Below are 22,386 nucleotides of genomic sequence, written 5' to 3'. Positions count from 1 at the left end.
TGCTCACGGACCCGCCTCTCCCTTCTTTCTCTGTCAAAGACCTCTAACTGCTGGCGACAGCACTCCGCACGCTCAGCTGCGGCCGCCCGGGTCTCCTGAGTGAACCCGATGAGGTCTCCTCCTGCGGGGTCCCACTCGAACTGCGCCTCCTCTAACGAGAGCGGGGTCATCTTGACGGGCGCCGGAGCCGGGATCAGGGGCTCATCCAGAGGTCTTTCTTTCCGGAGTCGGGGATGGTGGAACTCCGGCGGCCACACAAAGGGCTGCCCATCCGGGCATGTGTGCTGGGCAAATAGGTCTTCACCCAGGTGTGGCGCTGTGGACGTTGAGGGTGCTGTTGTGGTAGCGGCGCCCGGGTTTACCAGGCCTTGCGACCAGGCTTGGGGCACCCTGAATGTAAAGGGCACCGTGAAGACGGCGGCGCCCGGGGTTACTTGGCCCAGCGACCAGGCCGGTGGCTCAGTGGAGGTAGAGGGCGCTGTTGGCACTGCGGCGCCCGGGTTCACCAGGCCTTGCGACCAGGCCAGTGGCGTCTCCTGCTTGGCCGCGCTCAGGGTTGCGGCGCGTGACGTCACAGGGGGCGTGGCCGCGGCTCCTGCCGCTTGAGGCCTAGCTTGGAGCGGTGACGATGCAGCAACGTGAGTGGTGAGTGGGGTCTCGGGCTCTGCGACGGGGAGTTGGGGCAGGCTTGCGACCATCGGGCACGGGATGTTGTCGTCCCCATTACCTGCTCCCTTTTCTTCAACTCCCTCCGCGGCGTCGTCTCCGGCCGTCGTCCCTCCTGCACCGTCCTCAGAGGCGGACATGCTCCTTGTTGTGGGTGGCGTGCTTCGCTGGCGGGTTCCAGCCTGCTGGGCCATCTCTCTGCTCCATGCGGCCAGTACGTCCCGCTGCACTCGGGCCATCCTCTGAGCCAAGCCCTCCAGTGCGGTCTGTGCACGCTCCCGGTCTCGGGGGAGCTGTGCCAGGATCTCCACCAGGCCTTCTGGGGCTGTCGCTTGCAACAGGCTCCTGACCACTGGGTCGGTGCTGCCTGCCTCTCCCTCCATCTCCGGGTACGGCTCCTCCAGACTCCTCTCCAGACTCCTCCAAGCTGCTCCCATCTTCTTTCGTTTGTTCTGTATACGCCCATACTCAGGGCGGTCCTGGGGTAACTTGGTGATTGTCAGTTCCAGGGGCAGTCCCCTCACGCTGATGGACATCTCTAACATCACAGTCTCTGCTGGTGGGGGCGGTTTCCGCTTTTGGCGCCATTCCTTGACCTGGCCCACGATGGGAGGTGGCCTCTTGCCACCCTCCGGCACGCCCATAATGGCGTCCGCTCTGCCAGGGCGGGAAATCTTCTGAAATGGCGGGAATCGTCTCCCAGTGGCGGGAAACTCCGTGGATGGCGGGAATCTTCACCGATGGCGGGAAGAAGGCTGAAGATGGCGCCGGATGGCGGGAATCTTCACCACAGGTAAGTTTAAAAGTCTCTTTTTCAGGCACGCAGTACCCGGTGGTTGCGGGCACGAGATCCTGCCGACTACGCCAAAAGTTGACGCGCCCCCTGGGCCAGTGCTGTAGGGGATACCCGGAGCCGGGTCTCGATGGGGGTAGTAGTCCTTGTGGCGGTGACCCGGTCCGTGCCCAGGGTGTCAAACTAAGTGGCAGTCTATGGCAGTAGATGTTAACTTGATTGTCGACTACGCCACCCGTTGAGTGCGGCTTTGAAGCCGCCGCTGCAGAGCAGTCCACTGAGGCCGGTGGTATATGTGCAGCAGTGATGGTATAACCCCCAATGGGAGGGGTATGGCCTCAGGGCAGCAGGTGTAGAGGATGGGGGTTGTGATGATGCAGAAAGAAGATTCAGAGTCAGGAGATGCAGTTCAGGGTTTTTACTTACTGGTGTTCTCTTGGTCACTCTGGCCTTGAGTGACCACCCGAGCCGTGCTGCGTCCACCAGGTCCTGGACTCGGCCAACCCCCAGGCAATTCCGGAGCGTGGTCCTGAGCTCCTTTCTGACTCTCCCTTCCTCTGGCCGTTCCCACCAGGGATCCACTTTTGGCCGGCTCCCTCGGGTCTCTTGGTGGTCAAGCCTCCTCTGGGCTCCCTGACCCTATACTCGGTGTGCCTTTCTAGTGGATTTGGTGAGGGTCGTGGCAGATCCTGACCACGACCTCCGGTTCCTGGCTAAGGTTCGTTTTGGCCTCCGCCAGCTTGGGATCCGGTACCCTTGTCCGCCAACCCTTCACCCTTTTGTCTTTATTCTGGGATCTTGGGGTTCCCTTCTTGTCTCCTCTCTGGGTCCTTCTTTTCTCCTCTCTCCCTCTGCAGGCTCTGCTCTGGAGCTGGGCCCAGCCGGAGCCACAGCTCCCTGTCAGCCCTTCTGGCTGAGCTCCTCTGCTCGGCTCCTCTTGCCTGACTGAACTCACCCTGTTCTAAGATGGTGCCCACCTTATATACTCCCTCTATGTGTGAGCTCAGGTGACCAGCACCCAATGAGCTCCTATCTTTACCCAGACTACTCCCCCTATCTGCCCCTACACTACTGGGATGTTCCACCCCCCTCCCACTCCAGCCAGGGACAGACGCTGTCGTACCTGCACATAAACTGGTGGGAGTACCGTCGTTCTGTCCCCCGGAAATGGGATGTATGTAGTGCATGCAGCCTACTAGCTCAGTTCCACACTCCATCCTTACCCGGGAGTGGAATACCACACCTCTGGCTTGAGGTGTAATACCCCTGTAGCAGCCGAGTCCTCAGGGTGCTACATTTACATGTTGGATCTCGTTAGAAATCTGTGACAAAATCTGCCTGTTAGAATTGAATTTTGTGCACCATAGTAATGCATATTAATTGTGTATTTCTACCTATGCAAATGCTTCGTACTGTAAATTTTCAAATTTGCTGTGCATCCTCCATGTGTGATCATGGCCTTAGTGGACCAAAGTGATGCATATTAATTGTGAATTTCTACCTATGCAAATGCTTTGTAAAGTAAATTTGCTGTGCATCCTCCATGTGTGACCATGGTCTTAGTGCACCATAGTGATGTGTATTAATTGTATATTTCTACCTATGCAAATGCTTTGTACTGTAAATTTGCAAATTTACTGTGAATCCTCCATGTGTCATCATGGCCTTAGTGCACCATAATGATGCATATTAATTGTGTATTTCTACTTATGCAAATGCTTTGTACTGTAAATTTGCAAATTTGCTGTGCATCCTCCATGTGTGACCATGGCCTTAGTGCACCATAGTGATGTGTTTTAGTTGTGGATTTCCACCTATGCAATTGCTTTGTACTGTAAATTTGAAAATTTGCTGCACATCCTCCATGTATGATCATGGCCTTAGTGGACCATAATGATGCATATTAATTGTGTATTTCTACCTATGAAAAATGCTTTGTACTGTAAATTTTCAATTTTGCTGTGCATCCTCCATGTGTGATCATGGCCTTAGGGGGGAAATTCTCCAAATTGCAAATCTTTATTGTTTCTTTTAATGCTCTCCAGTAAATTTTATTTAGATGCTTTGAAAATAATATCTAAATTCGATATACGGAAACTATGAAAAGGCATAAAGTCAGTATTTCGGGGGTCCATTCGCTCGCTTACCTGTGCCGTTACGAGACTTAATAAGCTGGCAGCTGTGCTGGCCGAGGTTACAGTGAGTAATTAGCCCCCATGCGGCTTTACGTGTTTTCTGACACAGCTTCCAGGTAGCTCGGATGCCGCTAATGTGGCTGCAATTTGAACCCGCTGTCTCAATGAGGCTGAATTTGCAGTACAGCCATAATACTGAAATTTTTCTTTTTCTTCACTCCGCAGTCGCTGTTGTGATAAGAAGAGCTGTGGGAATCGGAACGAGACACCCTCCGATCCGGTGATTATTGACAGGTTGGAGCTGCCTTTATTTTCTTCTCCATTGCTGATCCTCATTACTATGAAGCACCTGCCCCATGCCGCTTTTCGAAGCGGGTGTTGGGCAGATGAAAGCAGCGGTGACGGTTGGGTACAGCGCACTTTAGTGCCATTAGACGAGCGAGCACTCGACCATATAACACCTTCTCTGCCCTTTATAACATCTGTTCCGTAATGTAGCACAATCTCTAATTGCTTTTCAAACTTAATAAAGGTTCCAAAAAACGTTCATTGGAATTTACTGTTAAACGGGGGGCCGCCAAACTCACCGTGGTGGCTTTCATGAAACTACTAATCAAAGCTAGAGGTCACAACTTAATACGTGGCTACATGTATACGATATTCACATTGGACTTGGCTCTCCTAATGAGTAAAGTAACTCGAAGATCAAATCTATTTAATTGCCATACCTAGATTTACACGACTTAAAGGGGGATCTCCGAGAGGGCCGCTATTTTAATTGGGGTCATAGAACAAAATAATGTATGCCCATAAGCAAACTTTCACTATTATTTGGTATGCACACATTAAACGGAAGCTATTACCAGAAAATGACCTAGGCTTTTGTGTTACATGTATTTTTTTTTTTTAAATTGGCAATGTTTTTTAATAATTGTATTAAAAACCCGAATTTGTAAACTAGCAATATTCATACTGGCCACCGGGGCTTTTTTAGACTCATACTTCCTGTCTTTTCAGGAAGAGTTTTCAGCAGCCTCTTTATCAGCAGAGGCAGGATTACAATGACCTTTATACACAGATGGTAACAGAGGATCCTCCAATCACCATCTGTCCCTGATTTCCCCCTCCCTTATCAGCAGAGGCAGGAATACAATGACCTTTATATACGGTTGGTAACAAAGGATCCACCAATCACCATCTGTCCCTGCTCCCCTCCCTTATCATCAGAGGCAGGAATACAATGACCTTTATACACAGCTGATAAGAGAGGATCCACCAATCACCATCTGTCCCTGATTTCCCCCTTCCTTATCAGCAGAGGCAAGAATACAATAACCTTTATACATAGCTGGTAACAAAGGATCCACCAATCACCATCTGTCCCTGCTCCTCTCCCTTCATAATGAACATTGCACACGCTCATTAGATGCCTCAATACAGAAGGTGGGGTTAGAGTCATTGTGGCTAATGTACATGTGCATTTCCTGGAAGTATGAAAATAAAAAAGCTCCAGTGGTCAGTGTGAGAATTGCAAGATATCTGCTTGCTATTTTTAATACAGATTGTGATACAGGAAAAAAACATAGTCAAAAATAATAATAAAAAATGACATTTAACACAAAAACCTGTTTAAACAATAGGTCATTTTTTGGTTTCCCTTTAAAAAAGACTTACCAGCTCTCAATGTTCTCCTCCAAGCCTACTGACAATTCTGCTGGTCATCCACACAGGCCAGTCGGCATTATCATAGGGGACATTGATGAGGATAAAAATAATAATCCTCATTACAGAGACCCATCTTTTCTCCTGGTACGTCTGTTTTAAGAAAAACAATGGTGGACCGTCTATCTTTTTAGAACACTTCCATGTACGGTCCCTCTGATAATCCTCTTGGACATGTAGGAATAGATTCACTTTCGACGCTACGGTTTCCCTTGTCAATAGGGCGTGAAGATACAGGTGTCACCAGTGAATGGAAAGCATCAGAATATGTAGGGACACCCCTTTTGACAATAGGAATGATAGCGCCCCGTTGACTATTCATTCATACATTTCCAAGAAGAACAGAACTCAAGTGGTCAAGAATATTTTTGAATGGAAAACAAGTATTTCTAAAGTAGACAAGTCAGGAGAAATTATCATCCGTATCTATGTCCCCAATGAAAATGCTGACTGGTCGGAGTAGGGACCGGAAGTTTTGTAATAAGGACCGTTTAGCAAAATAGGATATCCTTGAACCCAAATATAAAATCATTTACCAAAACACAAGTCTAAATCTGGATAAAGACAAAGAAAAATATCACATCAGCTCACCCTGTCCAGATATCCTTCAATCTAATCAGGGTGCGGTGCTCGGACAGAGATCTCGAGTCGGCTCACCGGTGAAAATGATCAGGTAGAAATCAGGAAGACATCCAACAACCACAATAAAAAGGACTATAAAAACATTATGTATTAGTACCCATTAAAATATCAAAAGGGAAAAAAATTAAAATAAACACAGTAGGCCTACGCGTTTCGAACACTAAGGCTCTTAATCATAATCAAGAGCTTAAAGGGTCGAAACATGTAGGCAGTGTTGGACTGGGGTGCCAAGGGCCCACCAGTCACATCAACTCCAGGGCTCCACTTTTCAGCTACATGCAAATATGACATTATCCTCAGTCACAAAATTCTATAGTAATAAATTGGGTTTATTATTAAATTAATAAGCTGCTGCCTTTGTCTGTATATGGGGAATCAAGAGTATTGTGCCAAGTACTGCTCATATAAAAGAGTGGTGGCCCACTCCTGCACAGGGACCCACCGGAGAATTCTCCTGTACTCTGGTGGGCCAGTCCAAGCCTGTATGTTTATTTTTTTTTTTCTACGCGTTTCAGGCACTAAGGCATTTTTAAGAACCTTAGTGCTCGAAACGCGTAGGCCTAGTGTATTTCTTTTTACTATTTTTCCTTTTGATATTTTAATAGATACTAATAAATAATGTTTTTATAGTCCTTTCCAATGCGGTTGCTGATTTCTTCCTGCCTTCTACCTCAATTTGAATACATAAGAAAAAGTCACTGCTGCTTTCATTGTGAGTGCAAAGACCACCCAATGCTTATGGCCAAAGAAGCTATTTTGTGGCCTCTACCAAATTTCCAGGGGGATTTGTCATCTGAACCCAACTGGCTTTTGTACACAACCCATGGCTTACATCTTTTGGCCTAAACCATTCTTTTGAGATGTTCACTTGGCCAACAAAATGGCCGTCTTCTTGGCACTGGGTGGCGGATGTTGTTTTGTTACCTATACTATACACTTGGACTTGAATTGCCTTTTTGGTTTTGATCACATTTGATTGGTGAATGTCATGTCTGTGTCTTGATGGATGTCTAGGGTTGGAGATAACGTCCATCAGGCTCATTTGCTGGGTTTTGGCACCAGGCCATCAGTAGATCTTGTTGTTTTTATTTTTCTTGATTCTTCTTCTGTTTTCGAATATAATGCAAGATTAAATTCTGTATTGTGTGTATTGTCTTTATGTGCCTGGTACGAAAGGATCAGTTGGATTTGTTTTTCTTGTATTTCACGGTTGAGCATTGGTTTTGTGATATGGACCACAGTCAGTGTCAGACTGAAAAACATTGGGCCCACCAGAAGATTTGATTTTGAGGACCCACCTTTCTCCTCCGCTCAAGAGCCCCATAGCAGCTGCAAGGTTTGCACTATGAACTCTCCTGAAGGAGAAGCTAGGGCCCACCGGAGGATTCTCCGATTCTCTGGTGGGCCAGTCCAACCCTGACCACAGTCCATGTGAGAGTATGACTTTGTCTATAATTATGGAAATTCCATTCCAACTCAATAGATAGTGGAAAGCTAAATTACTCCAAATATAATACATGTCTACGTCTTACTGTCTATCAGTGATCTCACTTCATGAAAAAAAAATATTATCATGACTCGAATGTCATCTATATAAAGGTTGCTATTTTGCAGTGGCAAATATAAAAAGAAGAGTGCTACCCCAGAAGAAGTTCTCAGGATGATTTTTTTAGTGCAGAGGAAATGTTTTTTTTTTATATGTGTTAAGTAAAACAATGTGTTTCAGGCGTGTCTCTCAGGTCAAAAATCCATAATACTGCATACGGCTAAAAGATTTTTTTCTTTAAAGGGGAACTTTCACTTGATTTTTTTAATACAAATCAGGTGTCTCCTCCAAATGCTGCCGTCTCACTGATTCTGGAACAGTTTTTCTTTTTTGTCTGCTCCCCTCCGTTCCGGAGTTATGCCCCCTTGTGAAAAAGAAGCAAATCTCCCCTTCAAGCAACTGGGCGTGTACTGTAGAACCTCTCTGTGGGCGTGGCCATGTTTTGATTGGCCAGCATCAGAGGAAAAGAAACAAATTGCGATGAAGAAATTCTATGGTATACGCCCAGTTGCTTGAAGGGAAAATTGACACCATTATTACCAAGTGGCATAACTTTGGAACGGAGGGGCGCAGAAAAAAAAGGAAAACAGTTTCAGAATCAGTGAAACAGCAGGAACTGGAGGAGATACACACTATAATTAAAAAAAAAATTCCATGAAAGGTATTCTTCAATGCCTATTATTTTAATATATGCTGTAATGATTTTTTTCAACCTAAATAAGCACTCGGCACAAATCTGAGACTATAACTTAAAGGAGTTGTTCTATAAAGAATATTTATTATCTACAGAAGAGGAGCTAAATGTATGATCTCTGGGAGTTCAACTTCTGGCCTAAAATCTCTTATGGGAATGGAATGGTAGTGCGTATGCTTGATGCCAGAGGTCGCACATGCTCAAAGCTTCTCCATTCATACATGAGACTTTGTTTCCCCATTCTCGAGAATTGTTAGAGTCTCAGGGGACGGACCCACAGCGATCATACTTTTATCATCTATTCCATACGTAGGTAATATATTTTGTTTGGGACAACCCTATAAAAACAACCCCATCTGCACTGAAATGTCATCCTGAATTTATTTATCTGTGGTAGCACAAAGGAAGGTCCAATTTCTTGATCATTTGGCAGGTGATGAAAACCATAGGCATTGCTGCTCCTCTGGGGGAAGTTCGCCACGCTGGAATTTCAAATATTAATTTATTTGTCAATTTATTTTCTATTGTATTTATTTTATGTATTGGTTTTCAACTAAATGTATGTTTGCAAAGAATTGATTCATGAGAATGTTTATTGGTTTGGGTGCTATTTTTATTTGGAAAATTTTTTAAAATGTTTTTAAAAAAAAAAAGAAAAGTTACCGTACTTTATGCTTGAATGTAACATGTGCTTCTATAAAAAAAAATGCTATCCAGATGACTTTTATGGGGTCCGTAGAGAAGGACGGTTCCAGCTTAGATCTGACTGTTCCTGGTTCCCAATGGATAATGCTCTACCTCTTCATGAGCATTGTAAGCAGTGGCATAGCATGGGTTACAAATGCCTGGATACAAGGCGAATATTTTATGCCTCTTAACCCGTGGACAATGGATATTATTTTATTTTTTTACTTTTTATTGTATTTTTTTTAAGTAATTATTTTATTACCCTATCCCTATCCATAATTCTATCCCTAACCCTATCCTCAATCCTAACCCTAACCTTAACCATAGTGGTAAATCTAGCCCTAACCCTAGTTAGGGTAGAAAAAAGTGTTTTCAAGTTTAAAATCATTGATGAATGAATGAATGAATGAATGAATGAAAGAAAATGAATGAAAGAAAGAAAAAAGAAAGTATTGAATCATGTACATTACAAATGATTCAATATTCTCCTCATTCCTTAAGAGCTCCTTTTTAGATTTGGGACACTTTTTTCTAACCCTTACTTGGGTTAGGGCTAGAGTTAGTAGTAGGGTTAAGGCTAGGGGTATAGTTGCGGCAGGGTTGCTTTTGATACATGATTCAATATTTTTTTCATTCATCAGCTGCTCAGCCTCTATCAGCTTTGGTCACTGTCTATGCAGAGCGTAGCAGTTGAGATGAGTTTGTCATCGGCTGCTGTGCTCTGCATAGACAGTGACTCAGATGACAGAGCTCAAATCATTATAGTGAGTTTTGTCATCTCAGTTTCTGCCTATGCAGAGCACAGAATGAGATGACAAGCTCCCCTCTAATTTGGTGCTCTGCATAGGCAGCAACTCACTACCAAGAAGATGCAGAGCTTGCCGACGCTACTCATTTGACAGTGGAAAATTTAGCCCCCCCATCCACTTTAGCATTCAGGGCAACTGTCCGTGTGCCCCCCCCCCCATTGTTAAGCCATTGACTAGGAAGGGAAGAAAGGGTTGTGGTGGGTCGCTCAGGATTTGGTTTGGGTATTTGTGTGGTGTGAACTAGGTCCAAAGTGGTGCCCAATTAAATTTTCAGCTCTCTATTTTATGTACTTCCCTGTTCATCTAGTATACTTCTTTATGTGTACAGCGCTTATATATTGCTTTGGTTTTTCTATTTTAATTTTCCAAAAAAATGAATGAAAAAAGAGTGCAATTATCTTACCGTCATTTTCACCCGGCACGAAGGGAGCTACCCCGATCTGTTCCCAGGTTATTAGAAACTCAGCAGCTTGTGAACAAATCTACATTTTTTTTTCCTGGTGGCCACTTTGAATTAGATGTTGGCAATTAATTAGCCGCCCATTGACATTGACAACTCTTTCCCTAATAAATACATTGTGAATTAGTTTGTGCACCTCCACAGTCATGTATGTGGACGGAATATATTACAGGCTGCTCGAACGTGGAACAGCTCAGTCCAAAGTTGTTGGATTTTCTTTTTTTTTTTTTCGACTGGCCTCACCGGTTTATGGAATGTGTCTGTCAACGCGTAGGAATGGTCTGTGTAAGGAACTAATCTGTGAAAAAATCCCTGGAGGAAATGGCCTCGGCTCTAAGAAAATCCACGGTATCCCTGTTTAACGATAAGCAAAATCTGAATTATGTCTGCATAAAAATGGCAGGTTTTCAGATAGGCTAAAAGTTTAAGTATTTTTTTTATTTATATTTGTATATAAAACGCCTTGTATGGTATAAAAACATATAAAAGGTTACAAAATGTACAAAAAGTGTAAATTAGTGTAAAGCTCCCGAGGGCCAATGGCTGAAGGAAGACCGATCCAATAAGTCCAGAGAAGTGAGGCAGCGCTGCTAAGCTTAGTAAGAAAAAGGAAACTGGATCCTTATAGTTACACATCTGCCATGTTCGGATCTATCTATCTATCTATCTATCTATCTATCTATCTATCTATCTATCTATCTATTATCTATCATCTATCTATTATCTATCTATTATCTATCATCTATCTATTATCTATCAATCTATTATCTATTATCTATCTATTATCTATCTATTATCTATCATCTATCCATTATCTATCTATCTATTATCTATTATCTATCTATCTATTATCTATTATCTATCTATCATCTATCTATCTATCTATCTATTATCTATCATCTATCTATTATCTATCTATCTATCTATTATCGATCTATTATCTATCTATCTATCTATCCATTATATATTATCTATCTATCATCTATCTATTATCTATCTATCTATCATCTATCTATTATCTATCATCTATCTATCATCTATCTATCTATCCATCTATCTATCTATTATCTATCTATCTATCTATTATCTATCTATCTATCCATTATATATTATCTATCTGTTATCTATCTATCTATCTATTATCTATCATCTATCTATTATCTATCTATCATCTATCTATCTATCATCTATCTATTATCTATCTATTATCTATCTATCATCTATCTATCTATCATCTATCTATCTATCTTTCATCTATCTATCATTCATCTATCTATCTATCTATCTATCTATCTATCTATCTATCTATCTATCTATCTATCTATCTATCTATCTATCCCTGTATTTCTATAATGTTTTGTCTGAACCTCTAAATTCCTGTATTAGTCCTCGTAGTTTATTAGTATTATTAAACTTCTTGTCACAACTTTTTCTTTTTCTCCATTCCAGCTGATTTTCCACCTATTATTTCTGTCCTTCGCGTGTTTATTATTTTTCTTCCTCTCTCCTTCCCCTTGTTTTACTCCGGGTAGTTATTAGTTCCTGTATCGGGCTTCTCACTGCTTTTTAGCTAGGCCTTACGTAATTGGATATATGGTGGCACTGTCCTGTTCTCATTACTGCTCTCTGTGTATTAACCCTCCTTTGAGTGCAGAGAGAGCACTGTGCATTAACGAGGACTGACAGTAAAGAGCCCCGGATCATTAGGGCGTGAAATTGTTACTTTTTAAGATATGCGTCCCTTTCTACAAGTAGCAAACCGAATCAGCTTGTTAATTTTGTTCTGTTTTATGTAAGATTTTTGGGGGATTTCTGTGAAATAATCTAGAATTTTCTAGATATTGCTGACATTTTTGGGGTTTTGTTGAACATCATTAATAAAATGTAGATTTTTCATAATATAATTTGACTGTACGTTCCTTTAAATTAACCATATCTCCGTGGCATAAGGGATAATTAATTCTATCCGCTGTAAGGTAATGGAACATGATGATATATGTCAATGGGAAAGAAAAATTAATTAATTTTCAATTTTTATCTGATGTTTTTTTTTAATGTACATGGTTTTATTAAGTTTTCTGAATGATAAAAAGCGCAGAATTTCTTAAGAGGTCGAGGTAATGGACAGAAGGTCAGAGAAGGAAAATAATAAGAACTAATAAAAAATAGTTGTCACTCTCCTAAATTTTTAGAACAATTTTGGCAAATTCTGGAAATGGGTGGAGATTTTGTAAATCCAAAAATGTTCTTGCCTGTTTTTGGGTGTTCCTATGTGGTCCTCGGGGGTGGGACTTAAAATCCCTACTTCAATAACCGAGATCTCAGTATGTACTGTATGTAATAACTGCTTTTAACACTAGTTAGTTAGACTTGGAGCAATTCTCATTTCATGATCTTAAAGGGAACTTTTCAGCAGAATTTGACCCCCAAAACTATTTATATTCACATGTAGCTCTTTCAAAGACAAGTACAGCAATACCTTTAAATGGCCAGTCCGTTCCTCAGTTACTGAGAAATCAGCAATTGAATTGATATGCAAATGAGGCTGAAGAGCTATGGTAGATCTGAAGCCTATGTCACTCCAGCTCTATTTCCCGCCCAGTGCCACTTCCTACTGCTTGACTGACAGGTATTTTGCCTGAAGTCACACAGGAGGCTGTTAGTCAAGCAGGAGGAGGGGAATAGAGCTAGAGTGACAGAGGCATCAGATCTACCATAGCTCTTCAGCCTCATTTGCATATAAATTCAAACGCTTATTTCTCAGTAACGGAAGAACAGACTGACCATGTAAAGGTATTGTTGGACTCGTCTTTGAAAGAGCTACAGGCGCATATAAATAGGTTGGGGGGTGAAATACTGCTGATTTCTTCCCTTGAAGGCCCCCATACACATGAGATTGCTAATGGCCGAGTGCACATTTGGCCGGCAGCTATCTCTCCAGTATCTCCCATACAGACAACTGATCGGCTTGACCAAAAGTTTCATAGGAGAGCGCAAAGAAGCCGCTGCCAAAGGGATCAGGCGTTGAAAGTCAAACTTGACCGATCCTTATCTGCTCCAAGATCATCTTTCGGGGGAGAGTCGCACATTTCAGCTCACCAAGGGGAGCTTAAAGGGGATATCTGCTTTTGACAATCTATCTATACTTTACGCCTCGGATTAGAAGAATATGTAAGCTTCATAGAAACAGCGCCACCCTTGCACATAGGCTGATTCTGGTATTGCAACGAAGCCCTGTTTGCTTGTACAGGGTTGAACTGCAATACCATATGTAACCTATGGGCAAGGGTGGCGCTGTTTATGAAAAAAAAAATCTGAATGTTTCAGCTAATGTCAGTTAACTCTTTCGGTACTTGAATGTGGGTTGGACATACAGTATATATAAGTATGTAATCGCGCTTTAAAGGCTATATGCTAAGCTGGTCGACTGCCAAGTTTGTGTAATGAATGAGTCACTACTACACAAGGCGGTGTGGCTATAAAAAAAATATTTTCTTTTCAAGACCACTTGATAATGGTTACTTATGAACTGAAGTCAATGTGATAACAGCAGCATTAGTCAGTGATTTATTTCCATCATAATGGTAAGAGTGATTCATAAAGACTGTAGTATTTATCTACATGTGCACTATATGGTGTCATTATATTCCTGGCATGTTGTTCTATCAATTCTAATCAGGTTAGATAATATTATGAATTAATACTTAGGTTCAGAAAAATAATTCTTGATAACGTGGGTGTTATGTGACCCTCAAAAGTAAAAAAAAAGATGAAAACCAAAAAAACTCAAAAAAAGCATCCAGGCTCCTAAAATCGACTTTGCCCCCTCCCTTTGGACATACAAATCTTATGAACAAGTTCAGTTTGTCTTAGTGTAACATTTTATTAATCCAGACAGATCTATTCTGAAAACTTTTTTTTTTATATAAAAATGAAAAAAAAAATAGTTAAAAAAAAAAAAAGTAAAATAAATAAAATAAAAACGAAAAAAAAAAACAATAACAGCATCCAGGTTCCTAAGATCGACTTCACCCCCTTACTTTGGACAGAAAAATCCTATAACAGCCTGAACAATTTCCCCTTGTTTGTTTTAATGTAGGTTTTTATTAATTCAGAGAGATGTTTTCTGATTTTTATTTCTATAAAAATGTAAAAAAAAAAATAATAAAAAAGTAAAAAAAAAAATATGGATAAATTCAATGTGAGCCCCGTTGGAATTGATTGGCTCTGAAATGCATCCCTTTCCTTTGGACTCCCCAAAAGGTGCCATTGATGCCCTTTTTACGTAGCATAAAACGTCATATTTTGTACAGTTGTAAGCAAGATTATTGTGGATTTAGAAGGTTCTTTTTCAATAATTTCAGAATATAATATGTATTGATTCAAGGTTTTTTTTAGTTCTGTTATTCATTACCGGAATTACTTCTTTTTACTTTCACAGATGTATTCAAAACTGGGGCAATCCTTTCTAGAAAATCTGAATTTCCAATGATGCAGAAAGTGTATTTAAAGCAAGACAACATAGGATAATTTACATAATTTTCTTGCACCCTCCTACAGTGTAAGGGAATTAGTCATAGTTACCTATGTAGCTGGAATAGCTTATGCTTCATTGTTTATGCTTGGCAAGACAGGTAAAATCAGTAGATAAATAGCTACAGTAATGCTTAAAAGTTTTCGAACTCTTTTCCATATTTGTTCATAAGTTTTTGGAATTGTCCTGATCTTAATCCTGTAGAAATGTTATGAGAGAAGCAAGCAGTTCAGGGGATAAAAAACAAACAAACAGAAACATAATGGAATTGAAGCTGTTTTGTAGGGAGGAAGGGGCTAAAATTCCACCCTACAAAACAGCTTCAACTTATGCAACTTCACAAGGGGGTCACACCACATACTTAAAGCAAAGGTTCACATACTTTTGCCACTCACAGACATGGGATATTGGATCATTTTCCTCAGATCATTTAAAAATTGACAAAGTCTAATATTTTTGACTCATTTCCTTGATTTGGTTCTCTTTATCTACTTTTAGGACTTTTGAGAAAATCTGATCTCAAGTAGAGATGAGCGTTGTTCTACTCGAACTGTTCGCCAATCTCAAATTCGAGCTGTTTTGGGCGGTGTTCGAGCCGTTCGGCGAACATGAACAATTTGAGAAAAATTCGTCTGTTCGAGGTTATGTTCGATAACTGTTCGTGCACCAAAATCATAACTGGATTTTTTCTCAGTAATGATGAAAATTAATGTTAATACGCAGTTTGAGTGTACAGCAGGGCGGGGGGAGAGGCAGTGGATGGATCTCTGCAGGAACAATGAAGATCTCCATTTTTTTTTCTCTTTCCCGCATTTGCAGTGGGGAGGTGCAATCTGTCAGCCTATCAGCAGCGCACACACGGAGCGAAGTGCTTTTTTTCACACAAGCAAGGGCATGTGTCATTGGCAGTGTATGTCACATGTCCTTGCCCTATAAGACCCAGCCATTTTCCCCGTCGCCACCATTTTCTCACTGCTGCAGCTGCGTGTTAGACGGCACCGCTGTTGCTGTGTGCGCTATACCTTGTTAATTTCAAGCCAATTTTCGCACAAATATACAGATAGCTTGGGAGTAGGGAATAGTTGTGATTGCAGTCCTTTTAAGGACTAGGTTACAGCATTTCCTACGACTTTTATCAGGGAGGTCTGTGCTCTTAAATAGATAGGTTGTGGGAGTAAAGACTAATTGTAATTGCAGTCCTTTTCAGGACTAGGTTACATCAGTTCCTATCAGTTTTTGCCAGGCAGGTCTGTGCCAGTGCTGTGCAAGTTTTTTTCACAGCATTTGGCTGAATCTAGCAAAGCTAATCCTTTTTGGCCTATTGCAGAGTGTGTTAGTCAGTGGAGTAGCCTATCTGTGTTGCAAGATATACCACCTGTGTATAGAATACCAATTTTTTTACTGCACCTAGTGAAGTAAAATCTTTTGGGCATAGCATCATTCTATTAGTCCATCTATACTGACCTCCATCAGGTTGCAAACTGAATATAATTTTTTTCTGCATCTAGCTCTGAAAAAATATTTGGGCTTCTAGCAGTGTGTGGGACTTGGTCTATTAGTCCATCTATACTGACCTCCATCAGGTTGCAAATTAAAAATAATTTTTATCTGCATCTACAGTACCTCTGAAAAAATATTTGGGCTTCTAGCAGTGTGTGGGACTATTTGTATTAGTCCATCTATACTGACCTCCATCAGGTTGCAAATTCAAAATAATTTTTTTCTGCATCTAACCCAGCCAATAGTTTTGGCCTAATACCACAGTTTGGCCACTCAGCTCTGCTCGGTTCCCATCCATTGTTTTTTTGTGCAAACAACTCCAGAGTTGTGAATTAGTTAACCACCAAAATGAGTGGAAAAAGGCCTGCTGCTGGTGGAAAGGGGAATAGGCGTGTTGGGAAGGGGAAAAAAGGTTGTGTCCGTGGGGTAGGTGTTAAAGCAACAGTAACATCTGCAGAAGAAAGACCATCCTCCAGCCAAACTAAATGTCTACTTCTTTTAGCGGACAATGTGATAAGATCCCTTTCTTACGGCCACGCCAATCGCTACAAATTCCAGATGAGGCACAAAAACAGCAGGTGCTTCAACGGATATCAAGTGCTCCTTTAAGTGGGCTCTCCTCCACATCAACTTCAACATCACAAATACTCCAGTCCTCAAAGGTGTCACCCAAATCGCACTTGCTTCCTCACAGCTCCCAAATCTCCAGCTGCCCGTCTGAGTATGAGGTAGAACAGATGGTTGAGTCTGCAGAGCTGTTTACTCATACTATAGCCTGGGAATCAGAGGTCGACTCCAGCGCTTCTGTGAATCCAGACGAGGAAATGATCTGCACTGATGCCCAGAATCTTTATGAGTCGGATCCAGGACCAGACGCAGAAGGTTCTGACCATAATGTAGACCCTCATTCCCAAACTGTAACTCCTGTTGGTGGAGACAATGAGGAAGACGATGATAAGACTCAAATACCTGATTGGAGCGACAACTTTAGTTTTTTGTCAGGGCAGGAACAGGTTGGCTCTGAGGACGACGGGTGTGATAACGCACAGGGTGATGATGATGAGGTCGGAGATCCCACTTACTGTCAACCCACAGTCAGCCAAGAGATGAGGTCAGCAGAGGAGGTGGAGGAAGATGCTAGTGACGACGAGGTCAGGTTGCGCCTTCCTGGACAGAGACGTAGTACTGGAAGCACGTCAACAACTGCATCCTCAAACACAACTCTGCCTCTCACCACAAGTCGTGGTGGCTCTTCAGGTCGCATGGGTGCTAAGCCTTGCATAGCCTGGGCATTTTTTCAGATCGATAAAGATGACCCAACTCGTGTTATCTGTAACATTTGTCAGCAAAAGCTAAGCAGAGGCCAAAAAATACATAGTTTGAGTACTTCATGCATGAACCGGCACATGGACATGAAGCATAAGTTGCAGTGGGAAGCTCAGTGTGCTACAATGCGGCCTAGCCGGCCGGGCCAATCACCGTCTGCCATATCTTGTGCATCCGCGGCCTCTTCATCCTCTGTGACTGGGGGGACAGCAGTCACACCTGTTTTGGGGCGCAGACCTGCCACCTCTTTACCCGCAACAGCCAGCGTGATTGGCAGGTCATCATTTTCTTTGGAGGTGGTAACACCAGCTGGTGTTGAGCGCTGTCCGACATCGATAGCACCACCTTTGGATCAAGGCAACCTAACATGTCCGCCTGCATCTTCCTCACAGACCGGCAGTTTGCCGGGGACACCCTTATCAACCCCGTCTAAGCACAATAGCCAGCCCTCGGTCCCTCAGATGTGGACAAGTAAAAGACCATTTCCTCCTAGCCATGAGAAAGCTAAGAGGTTGAATTTCACCATCTGCAAGCTCTTGGCTACAGAAATGCTGCCTTTCCGCCTGGTGGACACAGAGGATTTTCGAGACCTTATGTCCGTCGCAGTGCCCCAGTACCAGATGCCCAGTCGGCACTACTTCTCAAAGAAAGGTGTGCCTGCGCTCCACCAGCATGTCGCACACAACATCACCGCTTCTTTGAGAAACTCTGTGTGTGACAGGGTGCATTTCACCACAGACACTTGGACGAGTAGGCATGGACAGGGGCGTTACATGTCGCTGACTGGGCACTGGGTAACTATGGTGACAGCAGGACAAGGGGCTGCTGTCCAAGTCTTGCCGTCCCCACGAGTTGTGCGTCAATCCTCTTTATGTCAAAGTTCCTCCACTGCTTCTGCCTCCTCAACCTCCTCTCGGTCTTCCACCTGCACCCAAAGCCTGTCTGGTCATGCCACAAGCTTTCTAACTGCGCAGAAGGGATCCTGCACACCTCCTTACTATGCTGGCAGTAGGGCTCAACATCATCAGGCGGTTTTTACATTGAAATGTCTGGGAAATGTGAGTCACACAGCTGAGGAGTTGTGGTCAGCTCTGGAGAACCAATTTCATGAATGGTTGTCTCCACTGGACCTGAAACCAGGGAAGGCCGTGTGCGACAATGCTGCAAACCTGGGTGCGGCCCTTCGCCGGGGCAATGTCACACACGTGCCTTGTATGGCTCACGTGTTGAACCTGGTTGTCCAGCAATTTTTAGCCCACTATCCCAGACTAGATGGCCTTCTGCAGAGGGCACGGTCGCTGTGTGCTCACTTCCGCCGTTCGCATCCCGCAGCTCAGCGACTTACATCTCTACAGAAGTCGTTGGGCCTGCCACTTCACCGGCTAAAATGCGATGTGCCTACCCGGTGGAATTCAACTCTGCACATGTTGCAGCGACTGTGGCAGCACCGACAAGCCCTGGTGCAATACGTTCTGACGTATAGCCTGGGCCAACGAGATTCAGAGGTGGGGCAAATCACGCTGGAGGAGTGGTCTCAGATCAGGGACCTATGCACCCTTCTGCACAGTTTTGAAATGGCGACGAAGATGTTTAGTGCTGACGATGCCATTATCAGCATGACTATTCCGGTGATTTACATGCTGGAGCACATGTTAAACAGAATTCGGAGTCAGGTGGTGGCACAAGAGGAGGTGGAGGAAGTAGAGGAGGAGGAGTTGTATGCGGAAGGGCTAACATCTGCAAGGTCCAGACGGTCGGCAGCACCAAGGCGGCAGGCATGTGAGGGTGGGGGAGATGGTTTTACCAGGGCGCATGGTAGCAGCCAAACTAGTGAGGAAGGTGCAGGAGCCCAGGAAGAAGTGGAGGACGAACTGATGGAAGACTCATCAGATGAGGGAGACCTTGATCACATTTCTGTTGTGCGAGGTTGGGGGGAGAGGACAGAGGAAGGAAGCATGATTGTTACCTCGCCACCAACACAACAGGGACTTGGTGCTCCTGGATGCGCAACACACATGAGTGCCTTCTTGCTGCACTACCTGCAACATGACCCTCGAATTGTGAGAATTAGAAATAATCCTGACTACTGGGTTGCCACACTGTTAGATCCCCGGTACAAAAGTAAATTTGCAGAAATTATTCCTGCCATAGAAAGGGATGCACGCATGCAGGAGTATCAGCAGAGACTGTTGCAGAATCTTACATGTGCTTTTCCACAAAATACCAGTGGTGCACGTAGTGAATCTCACAGTTCCAACTTGCCAACCGTGGGACCGTCAAGTGTTCAGCACTCAAACCGTAACAGAACCACAGTATCTGCTGGTAACATCAATTTTGCGGAATCATTTCACCACTTTTTTAGCCCATCCTTTGCAAGGCCACAGGAGACAAGAAGTCTGACACATAGTCAACGCCTAGAGACGATGGTACAGGAGTATCTCCAAGTAAACATTGAAGCCACGACTGTGTCACTGGACCCTTGCTCTTTTTGGGCTTCCAATCTGGATAAATGGCCAGAGCTAGCCACTTACGCCTTGGAGATCTTGTCATGCCCCGCAGCCAGCGTTCTGTCTGAACGTGTGTTCAGCGCTGCTGGTGGTGTGCTGACAGATAAGCGCACGCGGCTCTCCACTGATAATGTAGACAGACTCACGTTCATAAAGATGAACAAATCATGGATCCGAAACGACTTTTCTACCCCTGTGTCATCCTGGGGAGAGTAAAAGCTTGATGATTGGTTAAAATCACCCTACCAACCGTTTTAAGCTTTCAAATTACTAATCATGTTTATCTGTATCTTGACTGGAAAATAATTTGGGCTTTGTAGCAGTGTGCAGCACTGATCCTATTAGGCCATCTATACTAAAGCTTCACCAGATTTAAAATTAAAAATAATTTTTAGCTGCATCTAGCCCGGAAAATAATTTTGGGGCTCCGAGATGCGCAAGGCACATAAGTGCCTTCTTGCTGCACTACCTGCAGCATGACCCTCATATTGTCAGAATTCGAAGTAATCATGACTACTGGGTTGCCACACTCTTAGATCCCCCAAACTTTTCGATCAACCTTTTCATTTTAATAAAGACCAAAAAAATGGTCATTTTTGAAATTATAAGCATTAGCAGGTTGTTAGAAACTGAAATCAAACAGTTTTCAACTCAAAACTTTATTCTAGGTGATGTTACATTTGCACATAGGACCCCTTGTTCGAAAGGAGCTTCTGAACTCTCTCGTCCATTGAATTTGTCAGGTTTTGGATGGTTTCTGCTTCAATTGTTTTGCATGAGGACAGAATACCCTCCCAGAGCTGTTGCTTAGATGTGAACTGCCTCCCGCCATCATAGACACTCCTTTTAATGATGCTCCAAAGGTTCTGAATGGGGTAGAGGTCAGGGGAGCATGGGGGTCACACCATAAGTTTGTCCCCTTTTATGCCCATATCAGCCAGAGATGCAGATGTTTTATGTGCAGCATGAGATGGTGCATTATCATGCAGAAAAATGATCTTGCTGTGAAATACACGGTTCTTCTTCTTGAACCATGGCAGGAAGTGCTGTTTGAGAAAATCCACATACATTATGGAGTTCATCTTTAGCGCCTTCAGGGATCCTAAAGGGGCCGACAATCTCTCTCCCCATGATTCCAGCCCAAAACATTACTCCACCTCCTCCTTGTTGGCGCTGTAGCCGTGTTTGCGTGGGGTGTCCATCAACCAGCCATCCTCCACTCCATCCATCTGGACCATCGAGCGCTGCACGGCACTCATCCGTGAACAAAACAGTTTTGAAATCAGTCTTCATGTAATGTTTGGCCCACTGGAGCCGTTTCTGCTTGTGTGAAGTGGATAGAGGAGGTCGACAGGATGGCGCATGCACAGCTGCAAACCTCTGAAGGACCCTGCATCTTGTTGTTCGGGGGACGTTGGAGGCACAAGCAGCTTCAAAAACTTGTCTGCTGCTATGACAAGGCTTTTTTGCCGCTGCTCTTTCAACCTGACGTAATTGCCTGTAGGAAAGAGTCCTCAATTTGTCCTTATCAGCACGCACACGTGTGTACTGTGAATCAGCTACATACTTCTTGATTGCCAAGACACTTCATCCTGATCATCGCACAATGTTGATTGTAGTCATGCCTTGACCTAAACACTCCACAATTTGTTGCTTCTCAGCAGCCGACACATCCTTTTTCTTTCCCATTTTGGCAGAAAATGTAGGCTGCTTAATAATGTGAGAGAGCCTTCTTAAGTAGTCTTGCCTTTCATTGGACACACCTGCCAAACTAATTAGCACAGGTGTCTGCAATTGCTTACAGTGATATAAAGAGCCCTGACACACATCACCATCAATGAGTTTAACTGACAAACAAACAAATTCTTCCCTTATCACTCCTAAACACTTTTTGTATAATAATTTGGAACGCAGTGTACATGTGCTTTTCCACAAAACACCAGTGGTTCACGTAGTGAATCTTACAGTTCTAACTTGCCAACCGTGGTCTGTATGGAGTTGTTCAATAAAGGGCCCAAAATTAAGATAACATAGATGGGAGAGGTCTCTATGAATAGGAATTCCTAAGTATTTGATACCCTGTGAGGGCCAGGCAAAGGGAAAGTTGGACTGGATGGAATCCTATATGGATTTGGGGAGGGAGACATCGAGGGCCTCAGACTTCGCTGCATTGATTTTAAAATTTTACCATGTAACAAAGTGATCTATTTCAGCCATAACAGCAGGGATGGATATATGTGATTGAGTGATATATACTAGGACATCATCAGCAAATAGAGAGCACTTGTACTCGGTGCCTCCCACCTCAATCCACCTAATATTGGGGTTATGGCGAATTGATGAGAGCAGGTGCTCCGTCACTAGG

General features: G+C 43.4%; 1 protein-coding gene across 4 annotated transcripts in view; it reads left to right on the top strand.

Annotated features, from left to right (window-relative positions):
* EBF1 (EBF transcription factor 1) overlaps window positions 1-22,386 on the top strand; it is a 490,083-nt gene that overhangs the window by 48,370 nt on the left and 419,327 nt on the right. For all 4 annotated transcript variants that reach the window (XM_073649881.1, XM_073649880.1, XM_073649877.1 and 1 more), the window contains exon 6: window positions 3,820-3,888. In XM_073649881.1, the coding sequence (XP_073505982.1) occupies window positions 3,820-3,888 (69 nt within the window). The remainder of the gene's footprint in view (window positions 1-3,819; window positions 3,889-22,386) is intronic.

This window comes from Phyllobates terribilis, unplaced genomic scaffold (genome assembly GCF_046119375.1).
Source record: "Phyllobates terribilis strain yellow unplaced genomic scaffold, ASM4611937v1 Scaffold_10__3_contigs__length_209671492, whole genome shotgun sequence".
NCBI lineage: Eukaryota > Metazoa > Chordata > Amphibia > Anura > Dendrobatidae > Phyllobates > Phyllobates terribilis.
Note: the sequence above shows the minus strand (reverse complement) of the source record. Positions and strands in the feature narration are given on the sequence as shown.